The sequence below is a fragment of the Drosophila willistoni genome, assembly GCF_018902025.1.
Source record: "Drosophila willistoni isolate 14030-0811.24 chromosome XL unlocalized genomic scaffold, UCI_dwil_1.1 Seg141, whole genome shotgun sequence".
NCBI lineage: Eukaryota > Metazoa > Arthropoda > Insecta > Diptera > Drosophilidae > Drosophila > Drosophila willistoni.
The window spans coordinates 7,329,344-7,353,916 of record NW_025814052.1 but is presented as its reverse complement, the minus strand read 5'-3'; the positions used below and the strand labels follow the sequence as shown (position 1 = coordinate 7,353,916).

At 36.6% G+C, this 24,573-nt stretch overlaps 1 protein-coding gene and 1 long non-coding RNA gene across 3 annotated transcripts; one reads left to right on the top strand and one right to left on the bottom strand.

Annotated features, from left to right (window-relative positions):
• Nucleotides 1–742: 742 nt before the first annotated feature.
• Nucleotides 743–24,526, bottom strand: LOC6649146. Its single transcript, XM_023179210.2, has 8 exons — nucleotides 23,635–24,526; nucleotides 10,891–11,513; nucleotides 3,838–5,126; nucleotides 3,671–3,769; nucleotides 3,479–3,607; nucleotides 2,499–3,413; nucleotides 2,370–2,429; nucleotides 743–2,313 (listed from the first exon to the last, which is right to left on the bottom strand). The coding sequence occupies exons 2-8, from the start codon at nucleotides 11,020–11,022 to the stop codon at nucleotides 1,203–1,205; spliced, it is 3,735 nt and encodes a 1,244-aa protein (XP_023034978.1). The 5' UTR covers nucleotides 11,023–11,513; nucleotides 23,635–24,526; the 3' UTR covers nucleotides 743–1,202.
• On the top strand, nucleotides 17,267–18,819 carry LOC111519289. 2 transcript variants are annotated; one of them, XR_006954416.1, is made up of 5 exons: nucleotides 17,267–17,626; nucleotides 17,699–17,971; nucleotides 18,227–18,449; nucleotides 18,553–18,661; nucleotides 18,725–18,819. It is a non-coding gene; the product is annotated as an uncharacterized LOC111519289 (long non-coding RNA). The 2 variants fall into 2 exon arrangements; XR_002724303.2 differs by lacking the exon at nucleotides 17,699–17,971 and having other exon boundaries at nucleotides 17,272–17,626.
• Nucleotides 24,527–24,573: the final 47 nt, after the last annotated feature.

The window sequence follows — 24,573 nt, the reverse complement described above, 5'->3', positions numbered from 1 at the left end:
TATTGAAATTAACTTGCCTGGAGAGACGACAAGTGACGGAATGGATAAGCCAGAGGTAGTGAATGAATGAAAAGAGAGAGTATAGGGATAATGGAATTCTACTTATTACATGGTTTTTGTTTTTGCTTTTTGTGTCTCTCTCTCTCTCTCTCTTTCTCTTTTTGAGTTGAATCTGAATCTGTCGCGACATTTTGTTCGATTTACTAATTTCTTAATATACAAGTTTATTGTTAACAATACAGTTTTTTTTTTCTTTTTCGTTTATGTCCTTTTGTCTGCTTTTTATATCTAATTCTATTTCGCTGCTTCATCTGCTGCCTTCATTCTCTTTTTTTTTTTGTTTTATTTTAATTGGTTTTCCTGGTTTTGTTGTATAATTGCACTTATGTTGCTAGCTCATAACACAAAAATTCATCATTTTATTGTTTATTGTTGTTTCTCTGTTTTGTTTGTTCTTCTGTTGTTGTTGTTGTTGTTTTTTTGTTCACCTAAATTAAAGTTCAGTACTGAATAAATTGTCATTACAATTTACTTGCTTGTGGTGTGTATGTATGTGTGTGTGTGTGTGTGTGTGTGTGTGTATATAGCAAATAAATACAAATGCAAAAACTAAATACAAATTATAATGCAAATTTTGTTAGTTCAATGAGTATGAATATATATATAATAACTATTTAGATGCATTTGGAAATTGAAAATAAGAATTTCGATTATTTTTGTTTTGTTCATTTGGAATGACCGCTATAAATGTGTGTGTGTATTTGTGTATTTGTTCTGCGTGTGTGTGTGTAGAAACATTCTAGGAATGCTTAGCAATATTTAATTAATATATATCTAATACAAAATATATAAATTGGATGTATATTGAATACAAATACATTTGATGTAGTTAATGCAAAGCGCGATCTGCATAAATACTATATAAAAAATACAAATTGTGTTGTTGCTCTAGTGCTTATGTCTGTGTGGATGATTGGAGTGTGTGTGTTTGCATGTGTGTGTGTGTGTGTGTGTGTGTGTTATACTCTTAACATTATTATCCATGGTGGAGGCGGGAGGGCGAGCTTACGCAATTGGGATAAAACAGGGGTCCATATCTCTATATTATAGTCTATATATATGTTTTGTTTTTTTCTTTTCTTTTCTTTTTTTTTTTTTTTTTGTTTCTCAATTATTTGATAATCCTAAGTAGTATAGGGATTTTAGCGCGTAAAGGCACTGAGAAAATGGGGTCCACCCATATCAAATTGCTGCTGATCATAGCCATCATCAATGCCACCTCCGCCGCCACCGACATTGCCATTGGCCAAAGCGAAACCGGCAACACCACCATTGGCCGCCAATGTCGCAGCAGCTGCCGCAACGGTTGCCGCTTTCAGGGTATTCATAGCCAACATGGGTGGCTTATCGCCTGGCTTCCAGCGACGATGTATGCCCATCGATTTAAGCTTTTGGCAAACAGATGAGGGCGATATGTTGATACCCTTTTCGGCCAGACGTGCCGATACCTTCCAATATTGTATGTTGCTATCCTCTTTGATTAGTTCAAGGATTTCACGTGTAATCTCTTTGTCGCGCAATTCGCGTTCAGCAGCCTTTAAACGACGGCGAGGATGCAGCGATTTGCTCATATTTGATGATTGCTGCCGGTTGGCCGATTGTTGTTGTTGTTCCTGTGATTGTTGATAGTGTTGTTGTTGTTGTTGTTGTTGTGATGTGTCCGCTGGTGTGTGATGCTGTCGAAGTTGTTGCTGCTTATGTTGTTGTTGTTGTTGTTGTTGCTGCTGCTGCTGTTGTTGTTGTTGTTGTTGCTGCTGTCGCTGTTGCTGCTGTAAATGTAGTTCTTGTTGCTTTCGTTGTTGCTTAATCAATTCCAATTGCTGTTGTTGTTGCTGCTGCTGCTGGCGTTGCAACTCCTGTTGTTGTCGACGCTGCTGCTGCTGTTGCTGCTGCTGCTCTTGTTGGGCTTGCTGCTCTTTGGCCGCCATGGCAGCTGCCTCCGATAGACGCACTTCATCGACCAATGTTGATGGACGACCGCCTTCGGCACGTTTATTACGATAGGAGAGTGGCACTCCCTTTAATATGGCATCACGCACCTTCCAGGCCGTCATCTGTGATACATTGAGGGCTCTTGCTATTTCCATAGTCGATGAATTCTGTGCTACCAGCAACTTGGCCATGGCATACTTCTCATCATCGATAAATACATTCGGTTTGCGTGGCTTCTTACCCGGCTGATGGACACCACTGGCTCCAGCTCCAGATGTGGGTGCAGCGGGATGAACCGAATTGGAATTTGTACTGCCATTGCTATGGATTATAAAGTTAATCTCATTCTCATTTGGTCATCATGGAGTCACACTTACCTTTCGTTGCTGTTCAAGTGTGAAATGGAACGCAGGGACAAATTCACGGGCAGGGCATGACTAGATAGAGAAAGGTTTATATATTTTATAGTCCAAAAAATTTGGAAAACTTTCACAGAATCCACTTACTTAACAGCTGCAGGTGGTGCATAACGTGTAAGCATCGGTAATCCTCCATTGTGGGCAGCCTTTTGTTGTTGTTGTTGTTGTTGTTGTTGCTGCTGTTGGGCCGCCGCCTGTTGCAATTGTAATTGCTGTGCATTGATTATGTGTGGAAAACGTTGCGATTCCACCAGAAGACGTTTATATACCTCCACATCTGGACGTGTTGCTTGCGATGGAGCCGGTGCCAATTGTGGTGGCAATGGCGGCGGTGGCGGTGGTGGTGGAGATGTCATCGATGCATCCCTATTTGAATGATGATCATTATCATGATCAATCATATCATCGCCGCCAATATAGGAATTCTGATCAATTGCATCGTTATCACCATCGCCACCACCTGATGGCTCATAGCCATTGTTTAGGAGACCACAGACATCATCTTCACCCATATAGCCGGCGGTCTCTTCGGCTCCAATTTCGGCCACACATTCCTCGTTAATGGCCAGTGAATTGCCACCGATATGCTGCTGCTCATCGTCGCTATCCCGTTGCTCTTCTTTAATAAGTCCGAGTCCGAGATGACCATAAGCCGGCAACGACATTTGTGAATGTTGACGTTCACGTGATCTTTCACGTTCGGCCTCCTGTTGCAATTGCAGATGATGCAGTTGTTGGAGTTGTTGTTGCTGCTGCTGATGCTGTTGATGTTGTTGTTGTTGTTCAGATACTTCATTGGCCTGATCGACAACACGCTCATGTAGACTAACTCCATTGACAAGACTCTTACGCAAACGCCAGGCAAATGTTCGGGATATATTCAACTCATTGGCAATCACCGTTGTGGTAGCTTCACGTAATATTAACTGCTTGGCCAGGGCAATTTTCTTGGCATCCAACTTGATGCGAGTGCGACCCTTGCGCTTATTAGCCAAACCGAGTCTAAAATGTAAATTAGAATTAATTGCCATTTCATTTGACTAATCAGATTTAACCATTTCATTTACTTGCGATTGCTCAAGTGCAGAGCGTTGGATCCATTATCGGAAGATGCCACTTTGCGTGGTCCGTTTGATATCCTTTTGGGAAAATTATTAAACTGCACAATGTTCTGTTTGAAGAGCTGCTGCAGGGGCCTAAGAGTAAACCAGAAAAAGTTATAATTACAATTAGTTCTTCAAGTACTCTGAGTTACTTACATTTTAGCCGCCTTGGACGGACAACCGGTGCGTTTATGCCAGCCAAGATGATGGCCAGTGGGAAAGAGGACATGACAATCAGAACATTGCATGGGACGCCTGACCAATGGAAATTAAATACATTAGTTAATTGCATCGTTTAGGGGGTTATCATTTGTCTGTCTTACGTTTGATTACGGCGTTTCTTTACACAACGACCACGTCGAATGTGCTTCTCGAGGAACCTTTTGTAGAAATAGGTCTTGCGACAATTGCTGCACTCATAGACTGGACCGGGAGCTCCATGAACACTCTGCATGTGCGCCTTGAGTATCTGTTTCATTTCAAATATCTGATAGCAATGCGGACACTGGAATCCCCGCATATTGGGATGCATATGGGCCGGCCCATTGCCATTGCCACCACCAGCAACATTGTTGACACCACCATGATCTGCCTCCGAGCCAGGCAGTGGCTCATCACAGGGAGTTATTAACTCAATCTCTGGGATTAGGGGCAGAGACATATCCTCATCATCGTCATCCTCATCCCCATCATCGTGGCCATTGTTATCATTGTCCGCGCCGCCAGCGCCGCTGCCGCCACCACCCAAATCATTGATTGAACCATTGGGGAATTTGTTCATCTGATGCTGCATATATTCATGCATCAGGCGTATTGAATTAAAATCGAATGGCTCTTTGGTATGGCCATGTTCCTTGATTTCGCCATCATCGTCCTCAGCCTCATCGTCGTCATCATCATCATCAACGTGCTGATCCTCTACACCATTCATGATGCCATGATGATGATGATGATGATCAACAACAACAGAGCCGCCATCTAAATGGTGTTCCATATCATCGCCGCCATTCTGTGGCTCTGGCCCATCCTCCTCCTCTTCATCTCCATCTCCATCTTCCCCTTCCTCATCATCGTCATCATCATCGACTTCACCGAGTCGTTGGGCTTGAGGCTGGCCATTCATTTGATGACCCTGACCATGACCATGGCCATTTTTCAGTCGTGTCTGAGCTTTAGCACTCTCGCTCACATTATCCCCATCTCCATCCGCATCCTCCTCCTCCTCTTCTTCATCGTCGTCATCGTCATCGGAACTGCTGCTGCTGTTGGTGGCGCTGCTACTACCGCTGCTAGTTCCGCTACTACTGCCGACACTACTCTTTGCCAGACGCTGTTGTTGTTTCGATGATGATGACTTTAGTGCTTCGGAGGCGGTACCGGCAATACCGCCCGCAATCACAGTTCCACCCAGCGTCGTCTCGCCAGCGATCGGAGCATCTTGTTCGCCGCTGCTGCTATTGTGACTGCTGTGGCTCTCGATCTTCTTGATCAGCAACTGTTGGCGATAAAAGTTATCCGCATCCTCGCATTTCTTTTTAAACAAACAGGCCGAAATGGCCGTTTTGGCGCAATTCACGCAAACCTGTTGCGGCAATGTGTCGTTTTTGGATATCTGAAATGATGAAGATAAAGGTTACATTTTATTTCATTTCGAATTTATAGCTATAAAAAACAATTCACTATACGCGGAATGCGTTTTGAGAATCTATAATAAAGTTTAAAGCATTGTATAAACTTTTTAAATTCAAAAATATTTCCTTTGAAGGGGGAATGAGGAAAAGGTTGGATGATGTAAAATGAAAGGACGAATATAATTAAAATTCATAAGGATGATTGATATTAAGAAACATTAACGCCTAAAGTCAAAATAGATCTATCCTTCTGTACGTCTATATAAACTATATATCTCAAAAATTATAAAAGATTTAGCTACCATATTTGATACATAGACTCCTCTATAGTATGTAGGCTGATCAATTTAATTAAATAAAATATAAAACTCAAAATATCTATGTACATATTAAGAATTTATTTATCAGTTTAACAAATTTCATATAAATCGTCTTAAAAATACCCAGTTAGACAACCAAAAGGCGATGTAATGCTTGTGTACATCACGAAAGAGTGAGCGAGATAGCCATTGTGTTTGGTATATCTTTAATTATGATTAAAACAAAAAGAGATTAATAAATGGCTTAGTTGTAAATCCCAGCGACTTTAAAGCTTTAAATTATATAATAAAAATTTAGTCAAATAATAAATCGCATTGAAATTTTTACTTTTACTTGGCTAATTCGATTGTTGCTATCAAAATCGATTAAAAAACTTTAAGTAAACTACACATGTGGTAAGACGACTTGATATTATTATTATTATTATTAATTGCTGCAATAGTGAAACAAAACTCAACTTAAACAAGAAATGAGAAACCAGAAAACATTTCACAAAAACAGAAAAGAAACAAAAAAAAAAAAAACACACACTAAACTAAACTAACAATATGGATTGAAATTGTATATGTCTTATATGTATACATATACACACAATACATACGAAATCATACATTCATACATATGTATCCCATATGTACATACATACATATGCATGGATGTATGAGTTAAAAATGGAAAATGGAAATGTATGGAATCAAAGCGAAACAACAACCGCAACAACACACCACCCCATTCACACACATTCCCATTGCCCCTCCTCGTGCTCCTCACCATCACCCCTCTCATCAACATCATCATCATCATACTCAACCAAGCAAATACAAAGATCCCCCGCCCCACCTCTCAACCCTCTTCTAACACAACATACAAAACCGCCCGCCCAAATGGGGGCCAACGAACGTCTAAGCCGACTTAAGTAAGAAAACAGCAACAGCAACAGCGACAGAGAGCGAGAGAGTGATGAGGAGAGCGACTCTGAGAGCCAGAGAGCAAGCGTATAGCACTCAGAGTAGAAGAAGACGGTAGAAGAGAGACAAGAAATATACAAGCCAAGCACAAAATTGTAAAAGAAAAATTCCGTGTAGTTAGTAGTTACGTCACGACATATAGACGAGCCGATACCCTAGACACTTATTTAATTGACTATTTTGGCGACTAGATGTCAATAGGTGGCGCCACCAACAGTAGATAAATTCGTTAACCATTTCACTTGTTCCAAATTAAGTGGAAATGCCCTTGATTGATCCCAGCTTTTAGTAAGCACAAACTAACACACATACATACATTTACATATTATGGGACCTCTACAATATATGTAACATCCTCGTTTTGGCGCCCCCTATGACTCCTGATGGTAATGCTGGGTGGTGGGTATCAAAAAATTTATGGAATTAAACCCAACATATGAATTATACATACTCACAAACAAACAAACAACCAAACAAACAAACATTTATGTATGCGCGCACTAACACAAGGAGACATGGAAATATTTCTTTATATCTATGTACAGTTTGGCAAGAAAGTGTTTACACACAGGGAAAACATTAAAATTTTTAGCTTTGAAGCGAAAAAAAAGCAGTTAAAATATGATTGTCCAAACTTTTTTTAATGAAAATAGGTAAACTAAACTATAAACTTATTAATAAGTGAAAAAAAATTAACAATATGTTTCAATTAACAAAAGAAAATAACAAAAAACAAAAAAAGGAACAAAAAGTAACTGCCAAGAAAGTGTTTACACAACTAAAACAATTAATTCATTAAAGCGTTTTAACTACTTAGTACTTAAAACTAATATTTTGTGTGGCCACTATTGGCATCTATGACTGCTCCCAAGCGTCTATTCATTGATTGGACCAGGTTTCTGACATATTCCAGTGGGATATTTTGCCATTCCTCCAAAACAATGGTTTTCAGCTCCGTTTTGTTCTTAGGATGTCTCTTGGCGGTTCGCTTTTTCAGATAAGCCCACAAATTTTCAATGGGATTTAGGTCCGGGCTTTGAGCTGGTGTATCCAACACATTTTTACAGTTGTAGAGCAGCCAGCACCTTACAACATTTGCCTTATGTTTGGGATCATTGTCTTGATAAAACCTAAAAGAAGGCTTACCATTGGCAAAGAACCCAAATTTGTTGGCACTGGCTACTAAATGTGTGCGCAAAATGTTCAAGTACTGTCCAGCATCCATGGTGTTCTCAATAAAACATAAATCTCCAACTCCTTTGCTTGAGATGCACCCCCAGACCATTACCGAAAGTTTTCCAAATTTAACAGTCGGTATTATATTTTTGTTCTCGAGGGCTTTTAGGGGTTTGCGCCACACTCTAGTTGGACCATCGTTGTAATACAGCATCATTTTTGATTCATCGCAAAATATTACATCATCCCAATATGAATCTTGCTGATTTCCGTGCAATCTAGCAAACGTTAAACGTCGTTGAACGTGATCTGCCGACATCAGTGTTTTTTTCCGGGCTGCTCGGGATGAGAAATCGTTACGCTTTAGCGCACTCCGAACACTTTCTCGGGAAATGGTAATGCCACATTCTTCCTGCAGGTCTCTGGCAAGCTTCCGGGTCGAAATAGTTGGTTTTTCGTCCACTTTTCGCAGCATAATCCGCTCTGCCCTGGGTGTTAATAGGCGAGGCCGTCCAGTTGCGGGCTTTGACTCGAGCCTACCCTCTTTTTGGGCACGGTTTATTATATTATATACCGTTTTCCGAGAAATCAAAAACATTTGGGCAATCTCTGTGGCAGTTTTACCCAATGTGTGATTATAATACACCAACTGGGCCATATCAAATGGTACACGTTTGCCTGGCATTTTTATTTTTTGAAAATATTCCCATTACCGGAGTAATTGTGCCAACTAATAATGAGACCACAGAAAAAATTGAAGCAGTCATAGTTGTCGATCGGAAAATTCCGGGAAACAACGGTAAATTTAGAATATGCGACAAAAAGAAACGAAAAAGCGAGATGTGTAAACACTTTCTTGGCAGTTACTTTTTGTTCCTTTTTTTGTTTTTTGTTATTTTCTTTTGTTAATTGAAACATATTGTTAATTTTTTTTTCACTTATTAATAAGTTTATAGTTTAGTTTACCTATTTTCATTAAAAAAAGTTTGGACAATCATATTTTAACTGCTTTTTTTTCGCTTCAAAGCTAAAAATTTTAATGTTTTCCCTGTGTGTAAACACTTTCTTGCCAAACTGTATGTATGTATGTACATATGTAAGCGAGTGAGTGTGAAAGAAAAGGCAGCAAACACACACACACACACACACACACACGCATAGCAATTCAAACGGTAAATTATTTTACAAAAGCCAACCCATAGAAGTAAAAGAAGAAGAAGAAGAATGTATGGGGGTAAAGTAAATTCACTCGGCAGCAGCACGGGAAAGAAACAACGAAACAAAAAAACGAAACGAAAATACTAAATAAGAAGTAATAGTAGAAAATATAAGAAATTCCATAAAAATATGAAATGTTCATTGGACAAAAAAACACAAAAAAAAAAAAACAAATCAAAAGAGCAAACAAAATTGAAAGAAAGAAAGAAGAACCAACAACATAAAGGCGATGTGCAGGGGAAAGGAGAGTGAACAAAAAACAAAAAAAAAATAAAAATTGTACATATACACAATATGTGTATGAATAAAATAAACTAACCGAAGCGAACCGAAACGAACTGAACCGAACGAACAAATAAACAGAGAATTAAAAATACAACAACAACAAGCTGAAGAAAAAAAAAAACAGCAGCAAACAAGAAAAAGCCAAGCAAAGAAAACTGATTCCAAATTAAATTATAGTCACACACACACACACACAATGCATGCAAATGTACTTGAGATGCAAAATAACCAAAAAAAAAAAAAAAAAGTATCTTAAAGATTCTATGAATTGAGAATTTAACATAACCTAAACACATAACAGAAATGACAACCTGGTGAAGAAATACATATGTAAGTAACAAATTGTTTTTGGGTTTTGCTTATCTTATATACATTTGTATCTATATCTATATATATATGTATATGTTATCTCTTACCTATAACTAACTATATCAATATTGTATATAAATGTTCAGATGCATCAAAACAAAAGAACAGAAAAGAAAACAGGGAAACTTTACAAATTTTCTAAACAACGAAGTTTTTATACCCTACAAATTTGATTCAACTATATGTTACTACTATATAACGATAAACATATTTATAACTTTTAATTACCATAGAGACAAAAAACTATCAGTCCTATAAGAGCCACATATATACATATGTACTTAAACCTTTATGTATCAGATATTAAGAATGTTTGCAGTATAAAAGGTTTATATTTATCCAAACCTATATAATTCTAATCTCGTCTCATTATGCTGATCAGACCCCTATAACTTATATATGCATGATCTTAGTCGTTTTCTTCCATAAGTCAATATACTCTTATTACAATTACAGTATAAAAAGTATCTTTTGAGTTTCTAAGTAATGAAACAACTTTGCATATTCTTTAGATAACGCACTATACAATTCAGCTCTTATACTACATTTACACAACACCTACACACACACACACACATATAGGACACACATACAGGTATCCATATTTAAGTGTTAATTGCACTCTTAAATTACACAAACAAGTCGTTTCTATGTATCTATATGTTTATTCATTTTTCTCGTTCGTTTTGCCATATTCATGGAATAGAAATTCTTTCATAGAAACAGAAAAACAAAACTAAACTAAATTTGAAACCTTGTTTATGCCTAATTCGAGAATATATCTAGCTGAAATGTGATAACTTTTATCTAAATAACAATTTCTAGTATAACTCAAAAGTTAACAATTGCATCTTGAATAGTTTTTTTCTAATCCAAAGTATTGGTAAATTGATCTTGACTTGAATTTTAAATTCTTTCCAAGCTTCAACTACTATTATTTACCTTTTAGGCTTTAGAAAAACTGTGTATCTATATGGGTTTTCCAATAATTCTAACTATTCGGGGAAACCCATTAAGATCCCACGTGCCTTTTGTGGAATTGGTGATTGTAAAGCTTAACGATTAAATCTACAAATTAGAATCAATCACTTTAACTCAAATAAACCCTTTTTTTTTTTTTAAAAATATAGATTTTGAAAAACAAATTGATAATAAAATTCGCTTCCTAAACATCATATTCACATTTAATTATAGTAAATACTAACTAAATCATGTCAAAAAGGCAGACAAAACCCAGTAATACCAAATCGATCTTGAGTTTATGGTAACAAATTTCTTTTGTGAATAACTGATTAATAATTTTATATTTCACAAACTTTAAGAACCAATTTAAGATGGGTTAACTAACAAATATTAATATAAAACTAATCTCAAAATCGGGTTTCTTATAGATTTAAAAGATGCTTACCTTAACATCCGCCAATGTTGTGATCTTTTGCCATATCGAATCCTCGCCAAATATCGATATCATTTGCATTGAATTTGTGTGCGAGGTAATGCAAATGCGACATAATTGAGGATTGCATATCTCAGTTTCCATGTTGAAGAGTCGAAAGTATATGTTGTTCTTGTTGTTGTTATACAAAGTTTAAATTCTATCTATCGAGACGTAACCTTATCAATATACCAGCTCAGCTGGCTAAAGATAATCGAGTAAAGGTAACGATAGTAGTTGAAATAGGAATACAACGAGCAGGTGATGATGATGATGATGATGGGGGTGGTGTTAGTGGTGGTGGCGTGGGCGTGGCCAGCCACCTGCATAACCCCTCCTGCAGCCGGCAGACTGCTGCTACTGCTGACCCGATACACTCGATGATGATGCTGCTCTGTTGACCTGCTGCTGCTGATGATAAGAGGGCGGATGGAATGGTGTTGTAGTGGCAAGTGTTGATGTTGAACTAGAGCAACGTCTAACGCAACAAGTGGCACACGAGTTGTTTAAACGACGAGACGACAATGCGTAGCCGCAAATCTTCTGTCCGAATTGTATTTAGGGAACAACCGACTGGCCTGGCAGCGACTTGAAAACTGAAAATGAAGCCAAAGAACAAGAAACTATTTATTAATAATGAAATAAACAACCACAAAAAAAAAAGAAAAAGAAAAAAAAAACACAAATACAAATAAAACACAACAACAATAACAATAAAAACCAAACGAAAAAATTTACACAAAAAACGTAAACGAAAACTTAAATAAAAGTTTAAAAAATACACACACACACACAAACACAGAGATGAAAAATAATATAGAAATACACACACTCACATATACACAGAAAAAAAGACACACAGATGTGAAAGAAACGAGGCAGATACAATACATACCACACACACTTACCACCTACCTCACCCTCGAATCCCCCCTTGCCCAATCCCCGCCCGCCGTGTTGCCCCCCTCTATCCCAACAATCTCTCTCTCTACAATACACAATTCTTACTGTCGTAGCCGCATACAAAGTTATGAACTTGATACACACACACATACACACAGAGACACACGCACATGCATATAAAAATAAAATTACACAAAAGAAAACAAGTCAAAACTAAATAATAAAAAAAAAAAAACAACCAACAACAACAACATTCACACATATACAGAGACAGAGGAACAAATAATAGCAAAAATCGTAACGAAACGAAATAAAATAAACTCTATATCTATGGAAGTGAGTCGAGTAGTAGATATACACATACATACATACGTGTATATCTGAACGGTGTGATGGGGGGAGGGGGGGAGGGGAGGTAGGAAATGTGGAAGGAGGAGCATACACAAAGTACGATAAATTTCATGTATGCCCCATTGTCTCTCACTCTCTTATTATGCGTCTGGGTGTGCGTGTGTGTGTGTGTGTGTGTGTGTGTGAAAGAGAGAGAGAAGCTGGATGGCAGGGAAGGTTTACACACACACACACACATTTTTGTAGCTATAGAATAGGCACATCCTGGCTTAAGTTATTACCATAAAATCATCTACACGAACTATAATTATACAAGTTTTTAGCTCAACTACAGTGAAAATTCCCCCCAACGAACCAACCACAATTAGATGGGCACTCCTTTTTTTTTATTAATTTATTGAGTCACTGTTGAGAGTTTTCACTGTACATGTTACTTTTGAGAGCAGGGTGGACATTATTATCCTCTGTATAATAAAACGCAACCACTTGCAAGATATCACGTATACGCAGAAAGAACAAAAAACAAAGCGAAATTCCTTGGCTCCCCTTTCTTAAATTTTCAAAGAATATATGTATTATTATTCCAATTAAACTGGGAAAGAGAGAGTTGAAATAAACATCTTTAATAACATCTTTATATAAACATATTACGTATACGCATTCACTTGTTTTTTTTTTCTTCCGAGTTTTTCCCATTTTGCAAAAGAGAAATAAACAAAATATTATTATCATTCCAAATGCCTATTTACATATAAATATATGTACATACTTTAAAATAAAATTGTTTTTAGCTATACATATGTATTATTATGGTAATAGTTTCGAGACTGGTTTTTCTACAATACAATAGTATTTAAATTATTTAAACATGGTTCTCTGACCATATCTAGAGGCAACGATCCTCGATAAATGAAAAACAAAACCCAAGTACATAATAGAAAAGGAATTTTTTCGAATTTTTAACAAAAATCTCTGCGAGCTTTTTTTCGATTAATTGCAAAAGTTACTAGATTTAGAGTTAGAAAAAAGTTGATACAGCGGATTATTTTCCATAGAACCAAAAAGAATATTAATTCTTATTTCAATATTTGTAGAAAATGTTGATTAACTATTCAAAATGTCATTGAGTCTATAAAGTTAGGATACGATTCTGGTTTAAATTTAGGCTTTGATTCTCCAAAAAAAGGTGAATGCACTTTTCCTCCAACCATTATACCATTCCATCTCATTCCATTCCATTTCATCTCATCCCATCCCATCCATCTTTGTATACATAGAGAGCAAGAGAAGATAACGAAATAGAAATGCGTAGAATACAACAACAACAACAGCAGCAACAACAACAAGAACAACAATTGCATTTCAAGTTTAGGAATGTGAAGAAGGAAAAAAAAATGTTGAAAAAGAAATAGCAACCAGTTTTTCACAGTTTGCGAATGATATTCTTGTACTATTTAAATGATGGCTAAAAGGAGCTGCAACCGCTGCAGCCGCAGCAGCAGCAGCAGCATCAACAGCTATAAGAGGAAGAAGTCGGAGAATTCAAGAGAAGGCTTTGTCCTACTATTAGCACACGCTCACACAAACACATACAGGCGGCACATGCATGCATGAGTTTGCAAAATTTGAATTTGAGTCTGCGATTCGCGATCGCAATCTGTGTACAATCTGAAATAAGAAACAAGAACATGGATAACAACGACAACAAATGCAGAGCTCACAGGTCATAATGATGCCTCACACAGACACACACACACACTCACACACACGAACTGGAAATGATCTGCAAACTGGAACTGCAAAAAGGCCCAACCAATTTGCAATATGAACCATTCTGCTTCCCCACCCACTAAGCCTGCACTCAACATGTACATGCATGCATACAATACACATGAATATAAATCTATACACACACACACACATGGCCACATGTATCCCGTATCCATCCATGCCTTCATATAATATATCTGTATATTTGCCCACATATGGTGTATACCTCCCCTCTTTGCGTCACCCACCCCCCACTATCTCATGTCTTGGATCCTACTCTATCAATTTCCATTTGCAAGTCGCATGTGCAGCTCACACACAGAGAGCAAGACAGAGAGAGAGAGAGAGAGAGAGAAAGAGACATTGTTTCGAGTTTAAGAGTTTAAAATAAAATTAAATAAAATTGAATCCATAGAAAAGAAACGACAATGACGACGTCGACGACTTGGCTCGCGATTTACACACATACACATAAAGAGACACACACAGCTTTACTACTCATAAGGGGAACAAAGTTTATAACAAACAAATGAATGCGTAAGAGAGAATCCACCATACAACAACAACAACAACAACAACAACAATAATAATAATAACCAGAGAGGAAAAACCTTTTGCGGCAAACCAAGAGAGAGAGAGAACGACAGAGAGAAAAAGCTAGCGAGGATAAACAAAGATTGACAGAGAGAGACACAGAGAGAGAGAGAGACAGTGAGAGATCTTTAAGCAGAAAAAATTAAATAAAATAGTGTGCAGAAAAGTCAAGAAACTCAAGATTTTCTGTTTCTGTTGCTGCTGCTGCTGCTTCAGTTTTGCAGCAGCATAACTTTTTGAGATGTCCCCCCACTTCCCCACCCTATCGCCAAACCACACTCAGCTGTAGCCGCAATCGCAGTCGCAGTCGCAGCCGTGCTGTGGCAACCTAAAGAGCCAAGCCAACGACCAACAACAACAGCAGCTACCATTACCGACTATGAAGAAACGACTCTGACTTATACACAACTATTAAAGAAAACACAAGAGCAAAAAAAAAAGACAGACGAGAAAAACAAATACACACTACTTACACCACTTACTATCCCATATCCATGCCATAACTACAATACACTCACACACCTAAGCTATCCATGTGTTTGTGTGTGTGTGTGTTTGTTTGTTGTTGTTGTTGTTTATACCTCACGTCGAACGACAAACTCTACAACGCGAGAGCCTTAAAACTTTGTTTTTTCTTTTTATATGTGTGTATAATTTTTTGTATTTTTTATTCTTTTCTTGGTTGTTTTTTGTTTTTTTGTTTTCTTTTTTAGCTATTGTACAGTTCCACAGAAAATTTATACACCGCACGAACCAATGAGGTGGTGGGGGAGGGGGTGGTATAAGGTATGTATGCACACACACATACACAGTTTATATGTACAATTTAATATTTGTGAGCATATTTGCGGACAAGAACCAAAAAGAATTGAATAGAGAACGACGACGACGACGACGAACCAGACCAGGCTAGGCTAGGCTAGATACACGGCAGCAGCGGGCATAAGATACTCTTAGCAAGAGTCTTGAGAACGTGGAGAAATAAAACGACGACGACGACAACGAGAACTAACTACAAACGCAACGCAACGTAAATGACGACAATGTTAGCGTTATGATGATGGAACATACATATGTACATATACACATACATATAAGTATGTGTGTGTGTGAGCACTAGATAAATTCTAAATGCTGTCGTTGACTTAGAAAGTATTCCATTCCAATGTTGAAGTAGAAAATAAGCAAAAACCTACAATTCCAATTGCACGACACAAGATCAGATGATGATGATGATGATGATGATAATGATGATGATGGAGGGAAAGAACAACAAAGCGAATGTCGACGTCGGCTTCAGACCGACCGACCGCACTCCCACCATCTTCCTCTGCCTTGGCCTTGCTGCATATTAAATTACTATCCATAATTGATTTACTAATATATTTTAATGTTCTTGAAAAAAATATATGCATCTGGGTAAATGTTTGTAGCCTAGAAATTAGAAATGAAGACATTGAGAGAGAAAGACGGAAAATATGTATGTATTTTATGTAAATGTACATAAACACATAATAGAATAATGGGTTCTTCAATTTAAACATTAAACGCAAATTTAATGCATGTATGCATTTTTTAAAGAGTTCTTTTTCTTATAAACAATACATTTTAAAATTTATTTACCGGAAGTGAAATAAATGATGTGCTTAGTAGGCAAAAAATTAAGGAAATCTGACACTAATTTAATTATTTACAGACCTTTTTTTAAACATTACCCAAAGGCAAAGAAAGTGACATTATATTTTACAAAAAAGGGAGCAAACATAAGGATATTTAGGGACTAAAGTCGAAAGTGAACTTCGAAAGAAACTATAAGCTTTCAAATGGTTAATTGGAGGAGCCGAATCCAATATTACGGAAGAATATGAAAAAAAGAGCAAATACAGATCAAAATTTGAAAAGTTTAAAATGAAATGAAGGCAATTTATAAAGATCTACACAATATATGCACATTAGGGAAGGATATCATCAAAGTATTCTAAAATAAATGGAACCCGATTGACTTTCCTTCACAAAAAACAATTAATCCCTCTTAATAGAGGAACATTTGATCGTGTAAGCCCACATTATGTTCTTATATTGTTTCAAAAAGATACATATATTTTCCTGACTTTCCCCTGACACTTCACAGCAAATGTGTAAATATAGGGTATCGAGTCTTCGTTGTTTTTCTTTCTATGTTTTAGTGCAAGCTTTTGGTATAATTACAAGCTCACGATGTTGACAATGTGCGAGGTGAAAAATTATTTTACGTGTACTTGCCATATAACAATAGGTCCGGAAGACACAACCACACAACTAACACACACACACATACACACATGGTAAAATGTTGCACGAAGAGAGTTGTTGGTTTTGGAGAGGAAATGGAAATCCAACACTTACAAGTAACGCAAAAGAAAAAGAAAATAAATTAAAAGAAGGGGGAAAAAAATGATCCAAGCCAAATCAAATGAGAATGGCACAAGTCCGTCCGTCTGAGCGTAAAAAGGTGTGGCTTAAATGAAATATTGAATTTACATTCATATAACAATTTTGTCATCAAAGACAAGACCTACAATATACAGACATATTTACATATGTTGTATGTATGTACATAAATATAATTGAAAACAAAAACTGTTTATGCCATTAAAAAATAAGAGAGAAAAAATCATATTGATAATGTAAACAGAATTCGAAATTATTGGGAGCTTAGCAGCAAATTACTTGGAAGAGGTCTCTTCCAAATAACAAAAACACAATTCAACACAATTTATAATTTTCTCAAGAAATCAAAGCAATCGAAATCGGAGAGAACAACAAACTAAATATACATATGTATACAAGATATAAGATACAAATTGATAATCCAACTAGTTACAGATACAGATACATTACAGCCATTACAAATAGCGTAAGAATGCGTTTTATATGCACGTAAAAAATACATACACACACATGTATGTGCATGTATGTATATGTGTATGCGAGCCAAAAATAAACAAAAACCGATAATGAAGAAGATTATGATGATAAATAATAACGACGATAATGATGAAATAACTTCGGAGTTTGTAGTCAAGCCAAGCCGAGGATGTGAATGCGAAAGGTAAGCAAAGAAGAAGTTAACCAACAACTGCTACCCCTACCCCCAACCCTCTCCCAACCCACCGTCACATAGCAAAGGAGATGCGTGTGGGCGTCTTTGGGAGTGCCTCCTCAAGAGAGAAGCAATTGAAAAATAACAAAAGAGAGACCAAAATGTGAGGGAGAGAGAGAGAGCGAGCGAGGATAGCAAGCGCGACAAACTAAAACTAGATGAAAAACTTGGCAATGTCCGTAAAAAGATAAAAATTATATATGTATGTATGTATGTATGTTTGTACACTCTGGATGGAAACGAACCGAAAACGACCAAATCGAGAACAAACCAAGAATCAAGAACCAGACTCAGGTGAGGGTGGCGGTGGCAGAGGCAGCGGCAGCGTGCGCGCATAGACAAGTTTTCTTTTATCCCAGAGATAGAGCGAGCAAGGCAACAGGAGCTAACACAGAGCAAGGCAACCATAAATGCATTAAAAAGATGCATCCAGTCAATGTTCTTAGCTTCTCTCTCACACACACACACACACAGACGCTTATACTCAAGCTCACTCGCTCTCTTTCTCTCATTCTTAACCTCTCCCACTGACATTGCTCTCTTCCGCAGTTTTAACGCTCGCCGAAACTTGCCAAAAGAATTGCCAACCTACAAGTCGCACTTGGCTATACCCTAACCAGCACCGCACCAAATGATTAATAACATCAAATGTAGGGAGAGAAACATGATCTCTCTCTCTCTCTATGTCTCTCTCCCTTGCAGCCCAGCAGCTACAGGTTTTCGTTGCCTGGCATGGAATAACCCCTAAAGGTTGATAGAGAAGGAGCGCGAGGTAAGCGCAGCAAAAGACAAAAAAAAAAACAAATTCCGGACCATAGAGAAAACTTCACACAACTTGAAAAATATTTTTATAGCTTTTTTACATTTTGTTCTAGGCTTTGCAGTGAGCGTTAAAGAGAGAGAGAGCAAGAGTGAGAGCGTGTTATAAAGAGAGAGAGGCACGTGCAATAAATGCAATTACCGCATTCAAGCTGCTGACTCTGTGTAAGTGTGTGTGTGTATATATATGTGTTCACCAACGTACATTTTCTTTACTTTTTATTGCAGACTATTTTATACACACAATTCTGAAATGCAGGATATATGAAAGAAATATTAGACTTTACAAATTAGAACGATATATTAAATACTCAACATATTTACTAACAATCTAGTTTATTGGACTTTCCATCAAATTTGGCCAAACTCGAGGCCGCTTCAAAAGCTATTTTTTGTTGAATAATGCATTTATACAAAGAATATTAGATTTTGGGGTAAAAAGAAACCCTTAAGAACCTGCCCACCCTTGGCCAAGCAAGTCAAAAGTTCTCTTCTTCTCTCTCTCTCTATTAGTCGCCCCTGCGCTCCCCATTTTTAAGAGGTATAACATTGGTCGATAAATTCTTGTTATGCCATTTTTTTAGGTCCATGAAAGCAACATTGTTGGGTTGAAGGATTGGTATGTAGTATTACCAGAATTATTACAGGTTTATTTCTACCCACTGCTTGCTAAGGAAGAGGAGAGGAGGTAATCATTTAACTGGGGAGTCAATTGTGGCACAAAGAATCCAAGTAGATCCTGTAGATATGTACATATGTATGTTTACTCTTCCTCTTCCTCTCTAGTCTTTATTTCATTTTATGAGTTCAATCATAAAAAGAACCTTGGCTAAATGTATAAAGAAAAAACAAATTGAAACAAAAATGAAAACTAAAAAATGAACGACATTTTCTGTATACTTATACATACATGCAGCAGTGGTGTATAGCGGGGGAGGTGCGGGGAGGGTCGAATTGCATTTGCTGTTTTTGTTTGTTTGCACACTGCTTGCAGGTTGCTGTTGTTGTATTTGTTGTTGTTGCACTTACAGTTGTCGTATAATTTTTATACGTTTTTCTTTGCTGCACATACATACATACATACAAATGTATACTTATTTTTTCTTCATATGCATTTTTATGTGCGTGTGAGAGTTGTCGACTACGACGACGACGACGACTACAAACAACAACAACAACAACAACGTTGTCGTCATCTAGGCATCAGTGTGGTGTGTGTGTGTGTGTGTCTGTGTTTGCCTCGGATCAAATTTGTTGAATTGTTTATTTAGTACGCTGGTTGTTGTTATTATTGTTGCTATTGCTGTTATTGCTTTTGCCATGTCTGTTGCGTTTTTTTTCTTCTTCGTCTCTTTTTTTTTTTTGTATACCCTGCTCAACTAGTGGCATGGCGGGTAGGTAAGGCAAATACAAATACATTTGCATGACATGTGAAATCTTGCGCTTATCTGCCTAATCCTTCTTAACCAACACAAGATACATTTTTTTTTTTTATCCGATTTTGAATAACAATATCTCAGTCGACGGGAAATTTAATTCACTATCTTGTAGTTTTTCTTTAGAATGAATACGCGGTGTATAATGACGCTGAGTTAAGAGTCAATTGGCTCTTAATTTAATAATCCAGGGGGCCAAATTGAAAAATTGTGGTATACAGTTTATCTTAGTTTCAATAGATCTAAAACCTTTTTTTGGGCTCCGAAAATGTACGAACAATTTTTTAAAATTTCCTTTTTTAAGGCCATTTCATTAAAATTCATTACAAAAAAAAAAAACAGAGATACGACATGAAATTAATGGTACAACATCTCAATAGAATGACCAACTCAACGCCATATATTATTAATACATCAAAACTGTTCACTAACATTATATAAGAATCGCATTAAATCAGAATCAAAAAAAGATCAAAAAACTTACATGTCTCAAATTTTTTGCCACCATTGTATAGTTGCAACCAATAAATGTTCGTTATTATGTTTTGAAACTTTTACTTGTTTAGCAAATTTACTTAAAATTTCACAATTCACATAAGGAAGAGAACTAAATATATGTATCATGGTTTGGCGCATGCAACAAATTGTGCACCCAGCGTCAGCGAGGAGAGAACGAGATATAGAGAAAATAAGCCCAAGAATTAATCGGAGTATACGCTCTCAAAACGACACCCACCACCCAATAGATTATGCTTTCCCTAATATCCGCCTCTTTACTTTTAGTGTGATGGAATTTGAAGAACCCCCGCACAATTATTATTACAGGGTATCTTCAAGTCAGCGCCCTGAGTTAATGTACACATATGTATGTTTGTATGTATGTATGTACATATATACATTTTCGTTATTGTTATTATCGTTAGTTTCTGCTGCAGCTGTTGCATTCACTCTCAAAGTTACAATTGCTTCGGCTTTGACTTGGTTCGCGCGGGCCTTGTCTATAGCCATCTCTTTCGTTTTTGGTATTTGTAAATTACATAAATTGTCTTGGACTATAAATTACGGGAAGATTATTATGGATTGTTGGTTGTTTTTTTACACACACACACACACACACACACACACACACACAGAGCGCTTGCATATGTAATTGTATTGCCTTCGAAAAAAAAACCAGCCACACAAAGTTGTTGTTGTTGTTTTTTATGCTTTTATAGAGAGATCTGCATTTAATGATACTTGGTTGTAGTTATGTATCCATGCATGTGGTGGATATATATGCATATCGGCTGCGCTGCTGCTGCTGCTGCTGCTCTGCCCGCTCGCTTATTACTATAAAGTGCATTGTGAGTGCATTTCGACGACCGCATAAAAATTGAGGTAGAAATAGGCACACACACACATAAATATGTAACTCTGATTAAGCCAAGAGTATGGGTGAGAAAGAGAGGTTGTAGTTGTTGTTGGTGTAACTGAGTCACAACATGGAAATGAAATATTTGGCGAGTGGTAAGAAAGGGGATGGGGCAGGGGGAATTCACCTTTTTGCCCAGCCAAAATGCCAAATGCCAATCAAATGATGATTCTTCCTTCTTTCCTTGTCGCGACATTCTGTACATACGCAAATATGTATATTAAAATTGACAATAATATAATGTCATCAATCAAACAGTTAAAAAAAAAAAAGGTCAAAGAAATGGCAACAATCTATAAAACAGTTTCCCTTTGATGTCCTTTTTTTTACATATACAACAATTCTTAACAAAAACTTTATTATTAATAATGCGTTTCCATGCACTAAAATTTCCGAATTTTTTAATTAAGGTGGCAGAAGTGGGCGGGGTCAAACATTTTAAATACGCATAATCTTCGTGTATACTAAAAACAAGTCAACACTGCAAGTTTGTTAGCTCTAGCTTTTTTAGTCGTAATTCCAATAAAGGGGGCGGAAGGGGGTCTGGCGAGAATTCGACATAAACTTCACAAGGTCGGACAGACGGACAAAGGGCTAAATCGATTCGGATGGGTTTGCAATAACTTCCCTTTGTCTATTACATACATTTTGGCGACTATAATGTACCTCTTCAACCTATTGGGTGCATGGTGGAAAGGCGAAAAGTGAGTTAATAAGATCTAAAAGTATCTCATTTTACCCTCTGATCGAGACAAAATATCAAGTTACAATTGAAGGGCTATTCAGATGTTTTGTGAATAAAATTTGATAACCTAGGTGACACATTTTTTTTTTTCGTTTTAATAGTGTGTTTGTAATAGAATATTGTTCAACATTGAAATTTTCTTTGGCATGTGACAAAAACCGTTTGGATTAGAACCTATTTTAAGTATTTACTTATCAGTTTTTGTTAAAGAGATTCTGTTCTTTCATTTCTTAATATTTTTTGCTTAATATTTATGAAAATTGAATGAGGAACATTTAAATTTTGTTACCCGTTTGGATTGCCGGACTTAAATTCAAGGCTTTGCATTAACGGATAAGGCTGGGCTCACAAAACTTACGGTACAATATTTTAATACAATGACTAACTCAATATAAATAGACACGAGAAATCTGTTTAATAACATTACCTTACCTTAGAATATCTACGTGAAAGGCAAAAACAATACAAATACAGAGCCAGAAGGAAGAGTCCTGCTTTGCTTTATGTACATACATACATATATAATAGTAAACCTGGTAAAAACAAAAAATTAACCCGCTTTGCAAGCTTCTACAGAGTCGTTTCTTTGTTTTTGTTCTTTTTTTTCGATGTTATGCCGATTAAACTGTATGTTTGTAACGGTATTTTGTATCGGTATTTTGATTCCCATCACATGGTCGGTCGATTTAGCTGGAACGCTGTCTGTGTGTGTGTGTGTGTGTGTGTGTAGAAATTTCCGCTAACAAATATCACTTTATTCAATTTATGTACAACAAAACACGGGGAAAATAACACGCACACCATTTACAGATATTAACATACTTATGCACATACACAGTTTTTTTTTTGTTATTTTTATAAACGTTAATTTTGTTGTTTAACTTTATCAAATGCTTGATCAAATGCCAAAGAACAATAAACGCACAAAATGTATGAGTAAACTGTCATTTCTTTAAAAATTTTTCATAATCTTTTGACAAGGCACACAGATACACACACACACAAACCACACATACACACACACATAAATACACTCATACAGATAAACGCTTTGATTTAACGTTACGAAAATGAAATAGTTTATTTCCATTTCTAAGCATAGTTAATAGGCAAAACAACAACAACAACAAAAAACCACTCAGCCAAGAACCTACAAGAGGAAGAAAGAGAGAGATAGAACTGGAACAGAGATATAGAGAGCGGTGGCAAGGGTAAGGGGTGGAAGGGGGGGGGAGAGAGAGAGGAGAAATATGAGAATAGGAGATAGAAACAGAGAGAGAGAAAGAGATAGATACATAGATGGGGAGAAAGACGAAAAGAGATAAAGTAAGCGAGAGAGAGAGAGGGTCTATAATAATAACAATAATAAATTGAAGAGTTAAACTAATAATGAAATACACACATATAGTAATCAAGAGAGAGAGAAAGACAGAGAATATCCAAGTGTACATATGCATGTACATATGTATGTATGCATGTACATATTTATGTATAGTAGTAGTTTAATCAAGTCAAATAACGAAATAAACGTCGTCTCACATACCTTTATTCACTTGAAATTGCTTTAGATGTATATGTATGTACATATTTGTTTTTCTCTTCTTCTCTGCTTCTTCGTTCACTTGGTGGTTCGTTAATGTAGTTGTTGTTGTTGCTGTTATGTTATTGTAGTTTGATTATTTTATTCTATACATATTTCTTAATTCTGTATTTTCTTCACATGTATGAATGCAGGTTTGTTTTCACACACACACACACACACACACTCACGCACAATTAAATTGATATGGAATGTGTGTAACAGAAACAAAAACTTATTATTAATTGCCTTTTGTTGCAGTTGTATTTTATTGTAATTATTGTTCATACTAATTATTATTATGTATGTAAATTTCGATTATATAAAACACAACATTAAATGCTCTCGTTTCCGTTTATTATTATATACACTGCTGCTGCTGCTGCTTTGCGTCTTCTTCTTCTTTGCTTGCGTTTCCGTAATACCGTAATATTTGGATTTGTGTTCTTTTCCTTTTCCGCTTTTTTCCAGCCACTTGCAATCAAGACGCAACAAGAAGAAAACAAACAACAAAAGAGAACACACACAACACACACACATAAAAAAAAAATGTAATAAAGAATATGAAAAGGCACAAGGAGCGTAGGAACGTAGAGACAACTCCAGAAGGTTGTAAGACTTGCGGGGGGTGGGGTTGGGGAAAAAACTCACTAGGCACACGCACGCAACTGAATGAAAATGCCGCAATGGGGGCTTTTTAATCTATTTTACATATTCGTGTGTAACTGTAACTGTATTATAACAAATAACAATCCAATTGGCTATAAACACAGTTGAATTTTTGCGCTTCTCTATTGTTCCAGTTGGTTTTTAATTTTATTGTTGCTATTGTTTACTTTATTTCAGAGTTGTTATTATTGTTGTTGTTGTTGATTTTCTATTATTGTTGTTGTTTTTAGTAGC